The following is a 20,900-nucleotide window of genomic DNA, read 5'->3' as shown; positions in this document are numbered from 1 at the left end:
CTGATTCCACACCTACGATCGTTATTAAAAACCCAAAAAATGATATTATATATATATATATATGTATTGACTTTTACTGTTACTACTACTTTATCTGAACCATGTGGGTGGCCAATTTGGTAGGTTGGAATTTAAGGCTCAATCATGGGTGGGGATCTTTGGGGGGGAGGGGGCCCACAGACATGTTAGGTGTAGTTTGGGACATTGCACCTGTCGCTCCTTCTTCTTCCATGTAGTATATACTACATATATACTTTTTTTATTGCACGGGGGAGCGATGAAGTTAAATCTCTTACCAACGGCGCTTCTGTTGGAGGAGACGTGTTTGCAAATATTTATATGAGGTATTGGTATTAAGTGAGGTGGATGAAATCTGGGGCATCTTCTCTTTAATGACTACTCTTATTGCCCTGCCAATTAATAACTTCCCCTGAAGAACCCTCCCTCTCTCCCTATCCAATTTATTTATTTAAGTTAGTCCCCCCTTCCCCTTTCAAGACATAATATATTAATTATAGTACATAACTCGCATTTTTGGAGAGTGAAGGAAAACGTACGTATGAGATAGGAGGGAATATGGAGCAGTAATAAAGGATGATGGATCATTCTAATACTTATAGCTTGCTTTTCTCTTCTAATAACATGAAGAAGGGTTCGAGAGATTGATAAAAAAAATTATAGAAGAAAGGTAAAAAGATTAAAATGTCCTTATCTATTTTGTAAATTTACAAAATGCATCATTGTTCGTTGTTCTCTTCTCTCTCTTTTCATGACCGTCGATGCAATCATTGTCTTGCCATAATTGTCTTGTTGCTATCAGGCATCAACCGTCACTGCATCTTTGGTGGAGGGAAGATGTAGTGACGGTCGATGAGACGATGACAGCTAGGTGACAAAAAGAAAATAACGGCGAGGTGACGATTGCATCGACAATTATGGAAAGAGAGAGGAGAGAACCACAGGCAATGACATATTTTGCAAAATAGACGAGAATATTTTGATCTTTTCATCCTCTTTCGATAACTCTCTTTGTATATCTCTTAGACAAAATAGATTAATCTTAAGAAGAAGGGCAACACTACTCCTCTTATGTCCGTCTCCATTCCTCCCCCCACCCCCACACCCAAAAGAAAGCAAGCAATGAATGTGCGCCGCCTTTGGGAGAGATCATGCTCATGCATATGCATGAACAAGAAAAACGGAACTGAAAATGACGCGACCACCACCTTCTAAGGCAGCCAGCCAAGGCTAGGGTGGTGGAAACCCAGTTAGTTACTGCTGCCTTTTGAGATGCCGGCCGGAACCTTCGAGCCAGTGTTGACCAACTTCAACTCGTATTGACGCTATTCATTTCTTCTCCATCCATTTTGCTTTTTGGTAGGGCACCACACAACTAAACGCCAACCCCAACAGGATATATAGGCAAGCAGATTATCTCTCCTTGAAAAAAAAAAAAAAATTCAAATAATTTTATATTTATTATTCCACACCACTCCTATGATTTAACTAAATTGCATCAATCAACCTTATATCCTTAAAAATGTCACTAACCTTCCTTGAGTTCAATTACTTGTGCATCATTTACCCCCTCCTAATGAAATTAATTTTATTAAACATCACAAAATGCTACTATAACTAAAAAACAAAAAAATAAAACGTAGTTACGGTGGCCTAAGATGGCCGCCAACCACTACCATGACATTGACGAAAGAAACAATTTCAGGCATATATAGGCTACTAGGGTCGGTCCTGAGCCTGGGCTATCTAGGTAGTCGCTTAGGGCCTGCCTATTTCAAGCCATTTAGGGGTCATGTTCATTTTAATTTTTAGATTTTAAATTAATTAAAAATAATAAATTTAAAAATTAAAAAACGTTAGGCCATGCCCATTTCAAGTCATTGTAAATTTTAATTAATCTCAATCTCTCATATATTTTTTATCAATAATTAATTTTATGAGCATTACTATAAATTTTTAGTTAATCTCAATCTTTCACATTCCTTTATCAATAATCAATCTCATTCCCATGACAGTGGCACCCATCCTCTAACAACTATTTCATGTATTTTTAATTAATCTCAATCTCCTCTTTATATAATTGTATCACAACTATTGTCATGTGTCTGGCGTCTGGCAGTGGCTACGACTCCATCGTCTTCCTCAGTTCCTCTTCTTCTCAATTTCTTATCCATCTATTTTTACTAGCATTTGCCATCAATCTGCGCAAGCGTATGTCCTTAATCCAACCAATTTTACAACTACGCCTTCTCTTTAGTGATTCCATTTTTGTTCTCATCATCCCGTTGTGTGATTTATCATGTATATTTTTTTTATTAGCCCTTAAATTATCAATTAATTTTATGTATATCTTTCAATATTTGTGATTCCTCTGTTATTAGTGAATCTACACTAATGAATTGACGATGGTATCTATCGAAAAACATATGTTAAAATAAATTAATTGTAATAGTTTAATTATTGATTTTTTATTTAAAAATATTAAAAAAGTAAATTTAAAATAAAATATTATGAATTTTATATAATAAAAAAATTATTCATATTAATTTTATTTTTAAATATAATCTTAAAGAATCCCATAAAAAATTTTACTTAAAACTCCTAAAATCTCGGACTGATCCTGCAGTCACTGTAACTTATGTTTAGGACCCCAAAAAGGGGAGGCCCCAAAATTGCAGTGGTTCTTGGCCCTGCCTAGAAGCTCCATTGCTTCAAGAGGCTGCTTCATGTTGAATTTTGACTTTCGAGTGACAGGAGTACTGAGAGTGAGAGAGAGAAACATGGAAAGATAGAAAATTAGAAATATAAGGAAATTGATAGCCTCACCTGCTACTCACACAACTCTTGTTCTATCTTTCAATTATAAAATACAGTTGTGAGCTATCCTTACGATATAAAAAAGTTATATTGTTTGGTGGTGGTAATTTGAAGAAAAATTATTTAAATTTTAATTTTTTTTCTAAAATACGATATGGTATCTGATATTAATGGTTTAGATTTATTTTTAAAATTAAAAATTTTAAAAGAAATCATAAACATAGAAACTAAAACACCATTTGTGATACTAAATTTTATAAAAAAAGGTAAATTATTTTCCAAATGCATAAATAGCTTACATAATATTATTAACCATTACTATTACTCTAGTTTCAGCATAAATAAGTTTTTTAAAATTAAAATTAATAAAATTTTATTTACGTTCAACTATATTACAAAAAAGATTAAGCAATTTGACTATATTATCAATTGAAAAAAACTTACTTTTTAAACTAAAATATAAAAAATTAACTAGTGATTTTGCATCTCCAAAAATAAATTTTCAATAATTTTTATTATTTTTTCAAACGATCACTAAATTAATTATTATTTAGGGCCCCACATACCCTTGAGCCGATCATATTTCTAGATCATTAGCAATGGGTTCGATATAAAGATCAAAGAGATAGAGATGTGGAAAATCCAACTAGGGTTCGTGTTGGAAAAATTATTGGCATGTGAAACCATAAACAAAAGTAGTAGAAACATATATGTTTCTTTTAGTAGAAGTTGAACGAATGTTTGCGTTGGGTTGAATTATTGATTAAACGAAATCATAAAATGAAAATCATTTTTGTAATAGCCTAAATCCCTCACTTTGCAAAAACACAGACAATTTTGAGACTTTTCAATTCACAACTCAATCACTTCATTATGCTTTTTTTTTTTATACTTTATATATACACATACGAGTAAGCATATGGATTTTGCTACTTGTCCCTCTAGGCTATTCTTTTGGCTACCCAAACTTTTTACATTTTTTTAAATATGTTTTACCTTTGCAACCTGGCCATTGTTTTCCCTCCTCCCTTCACCTCCTTCTCCCCCCCCCCCCCCCCCTTCTCTCTCTCACGACTATCTCTCCCTCCCACGACCCTTCTTCTCTCTCTCTCTCTCTCACACTTACAATCATCACCCCCCATCCACTGACCACATGACTGTCGCACCCCGCCCTCCGGCACAAAACCCATCACTCTCACGATTGTCTCTGTCTCTGTCTCATGACCATTGCCCCCACTCGTCGGACACGAAACCTGCCAGTCGCACCACCCAGAAACCCAAAAATCCCCACTCACCAACCACTACACCCGCCACCGCCGACCAACGCTCCTTTTATGTGGTACTTTGAGTTTTATATGTTTGCTTATGTTTTCACATAATAACATTTTCGTATGGTGATATTTCTCAATTTTGGATCAAAGCCATAAAAAATGCTACAATGCTTTGGGATCAAAGCTGTCCTTGATCTTGGTCCTCCAAGATAAATGGATTTTGAAAATAGTTTTGCTATCAAACTAGACACAAAGATGATGAATCAAAGGGATTGTTTAACGAAGGTGAATCCAATACCAATACTTCAGCTAAGTTTGCCAATTTTCTCGTAGAAGAGTTCACTCATATGCGCAAGGGGAAATGAAGTGTGTATGACAATGTTAAAGGAAAAGGACTTGCATAATTGTGGTTGAGAGTTGAGAACTATAGTTGTATATGCGTATGTATGTAGTGGTAAGGATAATGTTATTTGCACAATTGTTTTTTACAATCGATTTGACAATTCAATGTATCACGATATTTTGATATCAAAATGTCGCGATAAATTGACATAATAATTTGAATACCCGCACATTTCCCCCCCTTTCTTAGTCTCCTCCCCTACCATTGCCACCGGCGTCTCCTTTACTCATTGTTGTCGTCGACTTCTCCACCACCCGCTCCTTGCCTACTTTCTCTCTCTCTTTCTATCTTTTTCATCTACTTGGACTAATCCCCTCTGTTGTCGTCGGCGTGTCCTCAACCCATTACTACCGCCGACATCTCTTACCCTTTTTACTATTGCCGGCATCTCCTCGCTCCTTTGTTGCTGCTGGCATCTCCTTCACTCACCCCTCACATATTCTCTATCTCTTTCACTTACTCGGACTAGCCCCATTTGCTGCCACCAACATCTCCTTCCCCTTTTGTTGCCTCCAGCATCTCGGACTAGCCCCCTTTGCTGCCACCAACGTCTCCTTCCCCTTTTGTTGCCTCTAGCATCTCCTCCCTCATTTGTTACCACCAACATCTCTTTCCCCATTTGTTGCCACCATTGTCTCATTTCCCCGCCGTTGTCGCTAGCATCTCCTCCACCCGCCCCTTGCCTACTCTCTGTCTCTCACACACTATTTTTCACCTACTTAGACAAGCTTGATTCCGCCTATTAGTCCCTTGACACACAATGACCACTCAAGATGAGGGGTGAATTGAGTGATAAAAAACTTATTAAAGTGAATTTTTCCCTTTTCAAACTCTTATTTTTCTCATACAAAAAAAATACTTGTTATAAATATATATGTTGTTTGGGAGTTATAGCAATATAACTACACAAACAACCACAATATTAACACAAGATATATAGTGGTTCGATGTCTCCAACACCTACGTCTACTCTCTCAAGGTCAACCTGACACTTGAGATTCTACTATAACCACACTTAAGTTTTCTAACAAGTTCACCTAGGAAACTTTTACACAACACCGAGATTTTCCCCTTACCTCACCACGGAAACTAATGCAACCCACTTAGATTACAACGGGCTCTAGAATGCCACTCACAATCCACAATTAATACAAATAAATAATCCTATGTCCAACAAACTTGGACTAATATGTATATAAATACAAGAACAAATATTACAAGAAAAATATACAAATGATACAAGAATTACCAACAAGAAGAAAACTTCTTCTTGGCTTGGGCTCCAAATGGATTGATCTTTGTAGCTTGAGCCTTGGATTGCTTTGAATGAGATCTTGAGAACTTAGGTGTGTTTTAGAATGATAGATTCTAATAGTGCATTAGCCTTCTCAAAAAAACTTTTCTTGATATATATACTTGAACTTCCAACGGATCTATAAGAGCTAGAAAAATTCGACTGTTGGAGTCTGGAAGTCGACTGTTCTAAAACAGGAGTCGACTTCTCCACTGCTAGAGTCGACTTTTTGAAATACACCAATGCTGTCAGATCGACTTTGCATAACTCACAGTCGACTGTCCTTCACCGAGAGTTGACTCTCGATATAAATTTTTAGAAAAATTAGATTTGCTTGATGATATAATCAATAGCATGAATACATTACAATATATTTATATTTCTTTAATTTAAGTAAATAGAAGGTAAAATATAAATTAAAAAAATGTGAAAAATTTGGACATTTACTTTAATACATAAATGTAAATAAGAAAGTACTGAGATTCAATAAAAATAAAAATATCTAAAAAATTAAAATCTATAACAATAAGAAAATAAAATTTTGATTTTAGTACAAATTCAGAATTTAACGATTTTACCACCTCCAAAATACGTACCTTCTATTTCTTAAAAAAATAATTAAAAATTATTTTAACAACAATGAATATTAACTATCAAAATACTGGGAGATAGTTTTTCAAAATGAAAACATTTTCTTATATGTTCTCTTATAATATGTTAATCTTTCAGACTTAGAAAAATAGCATTTCTTAATTCATTTTGATACACAAAATACTATAACACTTAAAATATGTTTTCCACCAATTGACATATCAAAAATCCATTAGGGGATTTAAATATATCAAAAATAGCTTTACTAAAATTATGTTTTATTAAACATCAAAATACACAATAGGTTAATTGAACCAATTTGACTCAACACTGCCAACGTCTCCTCCCTCTTGCTGCCGTTCTCATATTGTAAGGATTTCTTTTTTGTTTTTTGTTTGGTATGATTTCCAATTTTAATTATTGTTTTTGTTTTTTAATTAAAAATATAAGCTCAAAAAATATATTTCTATACTCTTAATAATGAGACTATACATATATGTAGAGAATAAGATAGTTTTGAATTGTATACAAAAATCATAATTCTATGATATTTTAATTTAGGTTATTCGAATTTAAATACAAGACAATCTAAATAAATTCTTTTAATTTTATTGGAAAAATCTTTTGAGCATTTTTGAAATAAACTATTGATCCATTTCAAAATTGTTTATGATGATATAACACAACTAGACACATTCATCTTGAAGTTGGAAAGTTACATTCATCTTGCTTACAAACACATGTAGTACAACTATTATCAGTCATGGTGCTTGCTTTAGATCATGGGTCACTCAAGTTTAATACTACATAATCAGATCCTCAAATTTTTCAATGTTTCATAGGCAGAAATTGTTCAAAATGTCATCAAGTGCATTTACAATACTCTAATGTACTAACCTAGTGTCAAACTAAAAATGCTCAAATAAGAAAATAAGTAGATGTCAAAAATCTGGTGGGTTGTTATCGAGCTGTCGATAGGGCACGTATATTGGCATGAATGGCTGAGTCGTGCCAAAAGTAGGTAGTTCATTATCTTCTCCTGACAGTTTATTGTTTAACACAACACGCTAATTATCTTCGAAAATTTCCTCATTATCAAGTATTAATGAAAGTTTTCGCATTATTTTTGAATAATTCCATAAGCACGATATGATTTTCTAGATCAAAATAAGGTACAATCATACGAGAATATAATGTTAGCTATATAATTTTCATTATCTACAGACATTCTATTTTCTTGTTTTATATCAATAATTTTCTAATAAATTGAGCAAACTGCATTTGAACAAGGCATTATCAATACAATACATTCAATATACTAAAGACAATAAACAAATTAACCTAACTAAATACATCACTAGGTAAACAAATACATTGTGGGGGGTTTAAAAACTAGACAAACAAAAATCTATTCAACCGACAATTATAGTTTGCTTCTATCCCAAATTACTGTTGAGAGTAAAACATCTTAGGCTTAATTTAACACATCACATTTCAATTATATGGACAAAATTTGTACTTCCTTCCATAAATCTGTATATGTACTTCCTTTTATAAATTTGTTTCTGCGAGTGACGTCATCAAAACCAATTAGTAAGCTATTTTTAACACAAACTAAAACTTTGGTTTAGTTTAGTCTTTTTTTTTTTTTAATATAAACTGAAACTTAAATGTAAATGTGTGAGAAAATTGTGACAGATTTGGGAAAAAATTCATACATATGTCACTCATTGTTGGGGGTTTCCTTAGTCTTTGAGCTCGTAGGAGGCGTAAGTGGCTTCTTCGTCTTCAACCTCACCCCCAAAGTACGTGACTATTGGAGAAGACATCGAAGGACAGGAGGAGATGTCGGAGGAGATACACGTAGGACAACAGAAGACATCGGAGAGCAAGAGTGGACCAAGGGACGCCGAAGGTGTAAGAGACACAGTCATGAGGAAGAGAGAGGAGCTTCGTTGTGTCCGAGCAAGCTCTCGGTCGTTGTTCCTGGCCAGGTGTGTCACACCCAAGCACTGTCCGACCAAGCCTTCGGCTGTCATTCTTGGTTTGAGCTCTTACTGCAATTAGTCAAAATCTGGCCAGAAAGAGATGTCGTAAAAGGGAGAGAGAAAGAGAGAGATGTTACAAGGTGAGAGAGAGAAAGAGATATTGTATGGCAGACAGGTACGCGGTATTCTTTAGGCATGAAAAATTAAGGGTTAGATTAGTCATTTACATTAAGGATAAATTTTTCATTTCAACATAAATTATCAAATCTATTGTCAAAATGAGTGTACAAATAGCATTATCCGTAGTGGTAAATTGAGTAAAATTGTATCTCATGATAACTCTAATTGTATATGTGCTTGAAGTGATAAAATTAGAATAAGTTTTTATGGAGATATAAATGTGTTTGTAGTGCATTTTCTGTCAGTGATTTCAGATTTTTGTAAGTTACTACATTAAGTTATTTGATCAACCTTTATTTGATGTTGTCTTTATGTTATTTAACATCTGTTTCACTTCATATTTAAAAACAAACAAATTACATATTTGGAATGAACAAACTTTAAGTTTTCATTAACATCTATTTCACTCCACTACTAGTTGAATTATAAGCTCAAGAGTCTTGTAATTCTCAAGGTTATAGCCAATGGAGGAGAAGAAATCAATAGGCAGCAGTGAGACACACACATAAAGAGAAAGAGAGAGAGAGAAAGAGAGAGAGAGATGGTGTGACTGTCGGTAGTGCAACTGGCGAGTTTCATGGCCAACAGATGGGGGTGATGGTCGTGAGACAAAGAGAGAGATGGTTATGAGAAGGCTGGCGAGTGGGGGGCAATGATCATGTGGCTAGCAGGTAGGGGGCACGGTCGTGAGTGAGAGTGAAAGAGAGAGAGGGGTCGTGAGAGGGAGAGACAACCATAAAAGAGATAGAGGGGGGGAGGAGGAGAGAGGGAAAACAATGGGCGGTTGCAAAAGTAAAAAATATTTAAAAAAAATGAAAAAAGTTTGGGTAGCTATGGGGATAGCCTTGAAGGAATAAGTAGCAAAATCCCAAACATATATGCGCATGTTGGTTCCCTTCTTCTCTCCAAAAATGGAGAAAGTATGCCTCTGCACTTAATAGATATGGAGTCCTTATGGGCAGGCTAACCCGAGTCCGTGACCGGGATCTTGGTCCATACTTGTTACATCTCTCACTCACATATAATGGGTTTAACATACCCATATACTATCATTTTTTATGTAACTCTCATATAGGCAGATATGCAGTGTGACTATTTGCCCGAATGTAAGTTCGATCGACCTAAGTATAACTTAGGTCGATTGAAGTTGACTATAATCTTGTCATCTAATCTTAAGTTGATCATGCTTTCAACTGAAGTTGTGCATATGGTTGTTGGACAACTTAAGTTGACCAAAATGACAACTTTAGTCGATTGAAATCTAACTAGTTTCTCTGTTTGTCTTTGTTTTCTTTATTCTTTTTGTTGCTTGTTCAAAAATATATTCAAATAGATGTTTTCCTTTTCTTGTACTTTATAATCAAAATTTGATAAGTGAATATTTTCTTTATGCAAAAAGTAAAATCTTTTTTTTGAAAAAGATGTGGTTTGATTTTAGATCTATTCACCTTTGCAAATTTTGATTCTTTTGTCTCTAACTCTTATGATTTTTTTGTCTCAAAAAGCTTATGCTTACTTTTGGTATCAAGTTGTCTCCTCAGTTTTCTCTTATTATTTTTTGTATAAAACATTTTTTCTGATATGTTTATAAGTAAAGATTCCTACATATGCTGGAATATATCAATTAGAGTCTAAAAAGCCTAAAGATTTTTTTGAATTTCAAAATTACTTTTTGCCCTTCTTTATAATATCTAGTTTTCTAGAAATGTATATTTATAGAATAAGTTTGGAATGTCAAAATAGATAGAACAAACTGATTGGAAGAGCATTCAAAAAAGACTAAGAAAGTTCAAATAACTAGAAATGTACTGGCTGATGGAATTCTCACTATTGGTGACTTGTTTGAATTTGTCTCTATTTGTAAGTTTGTGGTTTTACTTACTTGTTACTTGAGGGGTTTGTATTTGCTAGTAATGTGTTAGGGGTTTTTGCTTAAACAAAGGATTGTATATTGATTCTAGCTCCAAATAAAAGCTAGTGTTATATTTTCCTAGTGAAACCTCAAGCACAATCTTGAGAAAGGGGACTAGACTCTTAAGAGCCAAACCTTTATAAAAATTCTTATATTCTTTGTGGTTTCTTGATTTTATTGTTCTTATTCCTGCTATAATCACTGTTTATTAATATCACAATTTAAGAGTGTTCAACAAAAGTTAAAATCGTAAATATTTGAAAATCCAATTCACACCTATTTTTGATATTTTTCTGGATAGCACTTTGTATTCGCAATTATAATCCAACGAATGATTATAATTGGTCTGAATACAATCAAATGTGACACTAACAAAAAAATCTTCCATTTCTCTTGAAATATTTCCATCATAATTCAATTGCTTTTCTAGATATACTTCCTCCAACCAAATCATTCATGATCTTAAGTAACATTCTAAGATAGCAACATCAAATCATAACTTTAAGAAATAGTTAATGGTTAAATGGTAGTTTTACAATATCCTTGTGACCTCGAGGGTCTTACACAATTAAAAGAAAAAAATTCATATCTTTTGCCACCTTATTTGGGTCGAATTTTGCACACATGATATGAATCATGTCTACGACAATTTTCACCTTTTTTCCATGGAGTGTTTGTATATTATTTGATAAATATCGTACAGATAATAGTTTAGATACACTCAGTATCTAACTTGAGTCTCCAACTCTACTTTTCATATATTTGTTAAAAAACACTTCCACCTGACATTCTGAGGCAAATAAGGTGAGAAGTGGGATTTTGACATTTCAACTAATTACATAGTCTCAACTTGATAAGTTATCAGGGCAATTTTGTTTTAAGCTTGAACTATCTTTCAAGTTTAAAATTATCTTTCATTTATGTACCACCCAATCATATATTTGATTGCTTGTGTGAGAAAATCAATCATCTGTTTGACAAACCTTTAATTCTTGCACTTAGCATCATGCACACAACATTGCACTTAACATCATGCACGAAACACTATATATATGTGTGTAGGCTTTAAGTAATTTGTGTACTGAAATACAGTAGGCATTAATCAAAATGAAGCACAAATAATTTCTTGACATAAAAAAGGAAAAATAATATTACACATCACTATTCACAAAATACCATAATACATTTAACATTTACACATTCCCAATGATTTAACATGGCCTTGGAATAAATCTCTTAAAATGGGTTTTGTGAATAGATCTATTATCATTTTGTGTGTAGGGACATATTGTAAGTGCACCTCCTTTTGTATAACAATATTTCTAACAAAATTATATTTTGTGTCAATATGTTTAGTCTTCGAATTATACTTGGGATCTCTTGTGAATGCAATTGCAACTTGACTGTTGCAATTCACTATGACAAAATTTGATGTGTCATTCCTAACTCCTAAGTGGTTCAAAAAGCTCTTCAACCAAATAACTTCTTGTATTGCTATTGATAATGCTACAAACTTGGCTTCTATGGTCAACAATGATATGTAAGTTTGTTTCTTACTACTTTATAAGATACCTCCATTACCAAGTAGGAAAGCATATCTGAAGGTAGGAATCTCCTCCCTAATCAACATCAGTATATCCTTCAAGATGCAAATTTTTTCCTTGATAATAAAGGGAATAATCCATCATACCATTCAAGTACCTCATTATTCTCTTTACGACTTTCCAATGACACAAGTATATCTACCCACCATGCCAACTACATAGCAAATATCTAGTATTGTGCACATCATTGCATACATAAGACTACCCACAACACTAGAATAAAGAACTCTTACCATTTGTTCTTTTTCTTATAGAGTTTTAGGGCACATTCTTTTAGTCAAGCCTTCGCCTTTTGTAATTGGAATATTTATAAGTTTGTAGTCTTGCATATAAAATCATTCTAAAATCTTTTGAATGTATGGCTTTAGAGAAAAAGCTAACAACTTTTTTGAACAGTCTCTCTTAATTTTAACACCAAGCATATAAGTTGCTTGGTCTAAGTCTTTCATTTTGAAATTAGAAGACAACCATTCTTTGATACTCAATAGATACTCTTTATTATTCCCAATTAAGAATATGTCACCTACATAAAGTGATAAAATCACAAACTTATCATTAGATTGTCTAATATACACATAGTAGTGTTCATCAATCTTTTAAAAATCACATGAGATAATCATTTAATTAAACCTTATATATCATTGTCTGGAAGACTATTTTAAACCATAAATAGATCTCATAAGTTTGCACACTTTGTGCTCTTGAACCTTTTCTATAAAACCTATAAGTGATTCTATATAAATTTATTCTTCTAGTTCACCATTTAGAAATATTGATTTTACATCCATTTAATATAATTCCAAATCTAAACTGGCTTCTATTGCTAGAATAAGGCGAATAGAAGTAAATATTAGATAAGAGAAAGTGATTCCTCATAATCAATCCCTTCTTGAGTATACTCGTTGGCTACTAGACGTGCCTTGTATCTCTTAATGGTTCCATCAACCTTGCGCTTGATTTTAAGAACCCGTTGATTCTAATAGCCTTAACGCTATTTTAAAAGATCGATTAATGTCCAAATTTGGTTTGATCTCATAGAGTCAATTTCTTCCTTCATTGCATTTTTTCATTTTTCTTTAACAGGACCAAAATAACCTCTTGGGAAGTATTAACTTCTTCCTTTATCTTGTGAGACAATTAGAAAAGTTTTACCTTCAATATCGAAACGATGTCGAGATGTACGTCCATGACTACTTTGAATTTGAGATTCACGTGAAACAGATTCGTGAATTCTCGTTTTACTCCCACTTGGATTATATTCTTTAGACATATTTTCAAGTATATGTATTAGATAATTTTAAACAATAGAATTGTCCTGATCCTCAATTTCACAAGGAGACATTCTAATTTATCTCTTCCATATTAGGAAAATCATTTTCCAAGAAAAATACATCCTGAGATTAAAACTCGGTAAGACTCCCACTTGCCTAATCACCAATAAATACATATCATTTTGAGCGTGCAGAGTATCTTACAAATATACTATTTTGTCTCTTGGACTATACTTTCCATGTTTATGAAAAGGTCATGAACATAGACCACACAACTCGAAGTTTTCAAATGATTTAGATCAGACTACATTCTAGTCCATAATTCATATGGAGTAGAAGTTATAGATTTAGAGAGTACTAAATTAAGTAAATAGGCGGCCATTAATAATGCATCACCCCAAAAACTGCAATGGAGTTTCAACTCTAATTGTTTTGTCGAATGATTTTCTTACCATTTTCCTTGCCAAACAACTTTCATAGATTGGTAGATTAATTTTTGTAATTTGACCCAATAAACCTTCTTTTACTAATCTATTCAATCTTTGTTGTCTTGTATGGCCTAATTTCACATGTCAAATATTCACATCTTCATGAAAATTTTTAAAAGATATGGTAAAGGAAAAACTATTATTATGTAGGTTGCTATTAGAAATATAATCTACATCAAGCACAATAAAATCATTTTGTAAATTTTTGTATCCATAATATATTAAATTTAAAAATAATTTAACAGTTAAATCATGAAAATACAGATTAAATCCACAACTAAAAAGAACAGGTATATAGACTAAATTTCACCAAATTTCTAAAACAAACAATACATCATGTAAGAATAAGTTTTGGCCACACAACTTGCAAGTGCCACTACCTTTAACTTCAACATTTGTATTGTTTCCTACACAACATCATGTAAGAATAAGTTTTGGCCACACAACTTGAAAGTGCCACTACCTTTAACTTTAACATTTGTATTGTTTCCTACACAAACCCACTTAATTTCATAAGAAATTCAATGATATTCCACGAATACACTTTGGTCTCTAGTTACATGGTCTATGACTCCTGAATTAACAGTCTATAAATGATTAAATTCAGTTAAGAATACAGAACTCAAAACATAAATAGCATTTAAAAACTTTTCTAAGTTTATTACAATCACGTGCAAAGTGCAATTTATTGCCACAATTATAGGATTTTACTTTTGTCATGTTCTTTCTTTTTGAGAGATTATGAGTCGGTCCTTACCCTTACCATGACTCTCAATCTTTTCAAAGTGAACACCCTTAACTTTCTTTGGGGTAAAATTTCCCTACTTTCCTTTACAAGGAAATTTTCTCTTGAACCGAGGAGCACTTTTGGAGCTATATCCCATCATACAAATGTCAATATTAGGCTTGGAGGCCTTAATACGATTCTCCTCTAACTCCAAGTGTCATGAAGCATTAACCATGATCTTGATGCTCACATTATGTGTAAGATATACCTTTATATGCTCCTAATTATGAGATAAGGATATTATAATAGCTTGTACCTAATGTTCATCAATAAAGATTCACATCTACATCTTTGAATTCATTGAGCATATTGATCATTTATCAAAGGTGCTACTCGTATTGTGGTTTGGGCGCTTCTTGTATGTATCAATTTTAATAGCCAATTGCCTCACCTTGACAACAAAAGTCGCCCCAAATTGCTCCTTAAGAGCAACCTATATTTCGCTTGCCAGCTCATATTTTCTAATCTCATGCATGATGCCATTTTCTATATTATTGATCAACGTGATGCAAACAATTGAATTCTTTTTCTTTTATGCATTATGAGCCTCTTTATCCCTCATGTGTTGTGTGGTGGTTCCTTCAGCAGTCTCCACCTTGACTTAATTTAAAGCTTCTAGAGTCTTTTGCTCTTCTAAGACGTATTGGATTTTCATATTCCAAATTTCGTAATTGTCTCCATTTAGTTTCTTGCATTTAATCAAATTAGCTATAATATTCTTAGAAAATGGCATGTTCAAAGGATAATCTATATGAAATATTTATACATCTCATTAATGCCATTCCTTACACACAATTATCTTACTAAACAAAATTAATAATAAATATTCAACTAGATACAAAGTCAACAATTAATTATGTTCCCAATTATTATCCATACTCCAATTGTTCAAATATTATTATTTTTATTTTTCTTTCTACCTCAAACAAATTTTGAGATCATTAAATCCTACTTATTAAAGTATCAATGTAATATATTTAATCACAAAAATTAAATAATCAACAATAAAAAAATATTTATTTCATAAAAGAATGAAATAACTAACACATAGTTTAAATATTTGCTCAGCAAAGCTAAACAAGATACATGAATTGAGTAAGAAATTACTTAATAATTTTAGTCCTAAGAGGAAGAGAGTCAATAAAACCATAAGGAATGTACTTTCCTAATAGCAATATCACTAATGATATTTATTGGTAAGCTACTTGAGTACAAAGCTTATATGATCTCTTTCTTTCTATGTGCTCTTGTACAAGAACACACTAACCAAACAAATGTCTTATTTGAGAAATTTGATTCCTAGATGCTACTCATTAATTCTCTATTTTGTGACATCAGAGTGGTAAGTAAAGACTAATATTTTGTTTCATAAGTCCACAAGCAAGATATCAAGCAAATATAAGCTCTTGCATTATATTGCATGCGGCAATGATATGCCCCCACATGTCTTGTCCCATTAATCATCTGAAAGTCGTCCAACTCTTTCTTCATCTTCATGACTTATGCTATTTGAGCTAAAGTAGAGGTGTCAAAATGGCCGGGCGACCCGCGGGCCGCCTGGCCCAGCCCGTGATGGCCGGGCCTTGGCCCGACCCGTTACTGTTCAAACGGGCCGGGCCGGGTTGGGCCAAAGAAATTAGGCCCACGGCCCGGCCTGGCCCGTGGCCCTTATGGGCCCTTTTGGGCCGGGCCCATGAGGCCCTTATGGGCCAATAAAGCCCTTACTCATTTTTTTTTTAATTTTGTTATTCTTTAGTAATTATTGATATTGAATATTAAAAAAAATAATTTCGTAATATATATAAATAATAACCATCAATTTATTTAAAATTTTTAAGTTAAATTTTATATATATTTAAATTATAAATAAACATTCTCCTTTTTATTTATACATTATTTTCCATATCAATTCACAAGAAAAATTATAAAGCATATAGAATTTTGAAATATAAAATAATGAAATAATATTTAAAACTTAAGAATTAAGATAGAAAATATTTTTAAAAGAAAAAAATTAATTTTTATATATGTATTATTTTGATATTTATATATGTATATATTATATGTATTATTTTTAAAAAAATTATTTAAAAAAAAAAAAGGCCAGGCCCGGCCTGCTAGGCCCTGTGGGCTAAGGGCCCGGCCTGGCCCTCTAGCCCACGGGCTGGCCCGGTCCGACCCCTTTGTAGGGGGGCTATGGGCCGGGCCGAGCCCTATCTATGGCAAAAGAGTCCGACCCGGCCCGTTTAAAAAGCCGGTGGACCGACTCGGGCCAACCCTTTTGACACCTATAAGCTAAAGTTCAAATGACTATTAAAGTTCTCACACGTGTCATTTTCTTAAAAATAAATTAAAGAGAAGGTAGCAAATTAAAATTTTAATTTTTCAAATTCCTTAAACAATTTTGTAAAACAAAAATGTATATTAAGGTTTCTTATACCAGTGTTGGGAAAAATTACTTTCACTTGTAAGCTTTGATACCAATGTTGGGAAAAATTATTGGTATGCAAGTCCTTAATATACATTTTTGTTTAATAAAATTATTCAAGAAAATTGACAAAACAAATTCTTAACTTGTTATTTTTCTTTTAATTCATTTTTAAGAAAATGACACGTATAAGAACCCTAGTAATCATTCGGACTCTAGCTCAAAGAGCACAAGTCATGGAGATGAAGAGACAATTGGATAACTATCGGATGATGATTGGACAAAGCATATGTGAGCATATCTTGCTGTGTTGGATTATGAAATCATGAATTAAAGTATCAGTCTTTGCTTACCATAATGATAAACTAATGCTTCTTATTTCCAATTAAACTTATTCTGCTACAGCATAAACAGACTTCTCTGCCTTTCGCCTTTTCACTGCCCATTTGGGTCCATATATTGCTAAATGTGTCCGCCCAAACCTTCGATCAGCTATCTGCATTTGCACATCACCAGTAAAACACATTATGAAATCAAATACAATAATATAAATCAACATAAAGAATTGAATAGTACGCCATATCAGAAAACACAATTCTTATTTTGTCATAGCAATGCTTGCTTACACTCTGTTAGGTATTCATTTTCCAATACCTAGATTGAACTTTTAGAATTAACATCTATTTATAGCTATAAAAGAATCAGTCAGAAAGCAACTTTATATATCAGTTTTAATGTTTTAAAACAACACAGCAAATTCATCAGAAATACCTTTGTGAGACATCCGCATGAACTCAGCATCTCTGTTCTTAAAGGATACTCTACCACCTAGAACACAAAACTCAGAATTTTTAGAAGAAAAACTGGTTAAAACATAAAATGAATTGCAAGCAAATAAATAGATAAAACAGAAGATGAATTTATTCCATATAAAAGAAAATCGTGAACATACTATAAAGGTTTCATCTCCAACTAAAGATGATTTTGAAAGTTGATCCATCAGCACCGCATAATCCACTTGAGTATAAGGAGGGGTCACACTAATATAATCAAATGGCCCGTATTTACCTACAGAAAAACAATTATTTAGTTGCAATAACCTTCTAAGGGGAATAATAGATTACAGATTATCGACCTCAAATCATAGAGAAGACCTAAACAAACAATAGGAAAATAAGGTAGCAGCACACTTCTTGCTTAGTTAATAATTTACAATGTCATAATCATAAGTGATATTGCTATGGTGGGTAACAAGCACTAGTCGTCAGTCTATTTTTATTATGCTAAAACACAATGGAATTTCTATATCATCGCACAGAGAATATATTTGTCCCAAAAGGTAGACAACTTGGAAACATTTAAGGCCAAACCCAGGCCTTTTGAGCAAACATATAACAGATTAGAAATGATAATCTCTGCATGGTGGTTAAATCAGTTGCATATGTGCTTGTTAATTAGGAAGCAGATAGAAAGAAGAACAAGGCTGGGAGGGAAGAAATGGCATACCTACAAACTGCTCTGCCTGTTCTAAGAATCTCTCGACAGTGATTGTATGTATAACTGAAACATCAAGAAAACCAGTCCATTCTAGATTTGGTTTTAGAACATTAGAGACAACCCATGGATCCATCTCAACAAAATGCACCTGAGAGTACCATTGCATTTCAGTGAACATAAGACATGCGATAGAAAACCAAACCTAAAGTACTCGATATATCTCATAGAAAAATGTCATATGAAACTCATCTCCCAAATATATCACGAAGGCACTCCCCATCCTTGATGAGTTTAAGAATAAGTTGCCAGCCAATAGAAAATTAGAAGTCATAACATCATTACAGATACTATGGATAGATATTTGCAGATTCAGTAACAGTACCTCAGAACATCCCCTGCTGACAGCCTCAATTCCAACAGAGCCTGTGCCACTATACAAGTCTAACCAGCAGCCAGGCCTCAAAGATGCAGGACATCCACCAGCCGCCTTAATGACAGAATAATATGTTCTCAAAAAAGTAACATGTTTAAACTATCAATTATCACAGTTCAATTGCATATAAAGAAACCAAAGTGTCGTAATGCCAGAAACATAGTTTTGTCCCTAGGACTACTGGACTAGGAGAGCATCTTAAGTAAAAGATGCCTTTCTATTACCTGCAAAATACTAAAGGCAGCAGCTTTTACAACTTCCATCATTGGGCGTACATCCATACCCTTCGGTGAAAGCAATTTCTTCCTTCGAGCCTTTCCTCCAAGCACCTAAAATAACGAATAAAGTTATTACCACTTCTTCTTAAAACACGAAACAAAAAATAACGGAAAAAATCATCTCTAGTCTGTGTTTTAACCTTGTGTTCACAAATTCACATGTTAAAAAAAAAACAAAACTGACACTTATATGGAAGTTGATATGGGTTTTCAAGTTAGATAGCACACTTTTTTTGTTCTTTTTCTTCTTTTGGAAGTTGATTGAGCAAATTCTTCATCCCTAACCATGTGTTAACCACAACTGTGAGTTGTGTAAAAGTACTATTTGAATGGAATATTAGTTTCTTATTTTGCCTAGCCTAAAGGCATAATTTCCCTAACCTACAAAACTCAAAATACACTTATTCAACTATAGGTCGTTCCATTCATGATTAACCCCTGTTCTTGAACCATTTGGTTATAAATAATAAAACAACCCCAAAATTTCAACAAACCCAAAATTCCAACAAAATTTGGAGCATACATGTAATGTGTAATATACTGTTGCGGACATTCACTGAACCCACAGCTAACTTAAAGCAGATGCAATACCTGAAGTAATCTGTGAGTCTCCCTCGTTGCCTTATGATCCTCCGACGCCACCTGCTTCCCTTTCCCCGTTTTCCGCAATTCCTTTTTCCTCCTCTCCTACGCATCAAAGACAAACTTAAAACATATTCTAAATCTATTTACCTAACCAAAAAAACTCTAAATTATTGTGCGCATTACATGATATATATATATATATATATATATAGTGATAAGAATACCTTTGGAGGAGGTTCTGATAGAAACTCGTCGAGATTAAGACCGTACCGTTCCAGTAACTCTCTCTTCCGGTCACTGGCAAGACCATTACCTGATTCTGGTAAACGTTGCACACATACACAGATAGAGAGGGATTTAGTGCAAAGAAGCACAGAACTCAAAGATTCTGAATTAAATTGCGAGATTGAGTCGATAAACTGCAGAACAGAGAGACCTACTATAAGAGAAGATGATCGTAGGTGGACATCGTCGTGGATTGGCTTTTGTGGAGGGAATACGAATGTGCGAAACATTACCAATAGACGAAGAAGAAGCGAGGTCGGTTCTGGCGTTGACGCAGAGGGAAGAGAGAATAGGCGGTTGAGAAGACGACGAAATCGCCATTGCCAAGAGCTTGAAGTTCGGATTGGGAGCGTAGAATCCTACCGGAGATTAGCTGCCAAGAGCTTGAAGTTCGGATTGGGAGCGCAGAATCCTACCGGGAGATTAGCTAGATAAAGGTTTAGGACGTCGTAAATATATAAACGGCCTGCAATTTCTAATGGGCCTTGGCCTTAGAAATGTTTTCTAGATAAGGGTTCAGAATTTTGTAGCCCACAGTTGAGCCCATGTGCCAGCCATGGGTGATATTTATTATAATAATAATTTTTTGCTAAGTTATTAAAACAATGATTTATAAATCATAATTCGCATGTATTTTGGTGATTTATTTGTACACAAATTTATAAAATATTAGGCTTCATTCAGAAAAATATTTTTTAGTTTTTGGTGATGGTTAGAGTTGATTACCAACAGGTTTATCCAAAACTAAGTATGTCATGTAATTTTTTTCG

General features: G+C 33.5%; 1 protein-coding gene across 2 annotated transcripts; it reads right to left on the bottom strand.

The window, feature by feature from the left end:
- Positions 1–7,828: 7,828 nt before the first annotated feature.
- On the bottom strand, positions 7,829–20,566 carry LOC127800553 (uncharacterized). Of its 2 annotated transcripts, XM_052335233.1 has the most exons (10): positions 20,286–20,566; positions 20,070–20,164; positions 19,852–19,947; positions 19,207–19,311; positions 18,932–19,036; positions 18,559–18,697; positions 18,005–18,120; positions 17,824–17,880; positions 17,406–17,548; positions 7,829–8,468 (listed from the first exon to the last, which is right to left on the bottom strand). In XM_052335233.1, exons 1-9 carry the CDS (start codon positions 20,449–20,451, stop codon positions 17,444–17,446), a joined length of 984 nt encoding a protein of 327 aa, XP_052191193.1. In that variant the 5' UTR covers positions 20,452–20,566; the 3' UTR covers positions 7,829–8,468; positions 17,406–17,443. The 2 variants fall into 2 exon arrangements, with proteins under 2 accessions (XP_052191193.1, XP_052191192.1); XM_052335232.1 differs by lacking the exon at positions 7,829–8,468 and having other exon boundaries at positions 15,656–17,548.
- Positions 20,567–20,900: the final 334 nt, after the last annotated feature.

This window comes from Diospyros lotus, chromosome 4 (assembly GCF_014633365.1).
Source record: "Diospyros lotus cultivar Yz01 chromosome 4, ASM1463336v1, whole genome shotgun sequence".
Lineage (NCBI taxonomy): Eukaryota > Viridiplantae > Streptophyta > Magnoliopsida > Ericales > Ebenaceae > Diospyros > Diospyros lotus.
This window is presented reverse-complemented; position numbering and strand designations above follow the sequence as displayed.

Coding starts and splice junctions, on each gene's coding strand:
- LOC127800553 (XM_052335233.1), bottom strand. CDS start 20,451: ATGGCGATTTCGTCGTCTTCTCAACCGCCTATTCTCTCTTCCCTCTGC. Junction 19,037..19,206: donor CTGCCTTTAGTATTTTGCAG/GTAATAGAAAGG, acceptor TCTGTCATTAAG/GCGGCTGGTGGATGTCCTGC. Junction 18,698..18,931: donor TCAGCAGGGGATGTTCTGAG/GTACTGTTACTG, acceptor TGGTACTCTCAG/GTGCATTTTGTTGAGATGGA.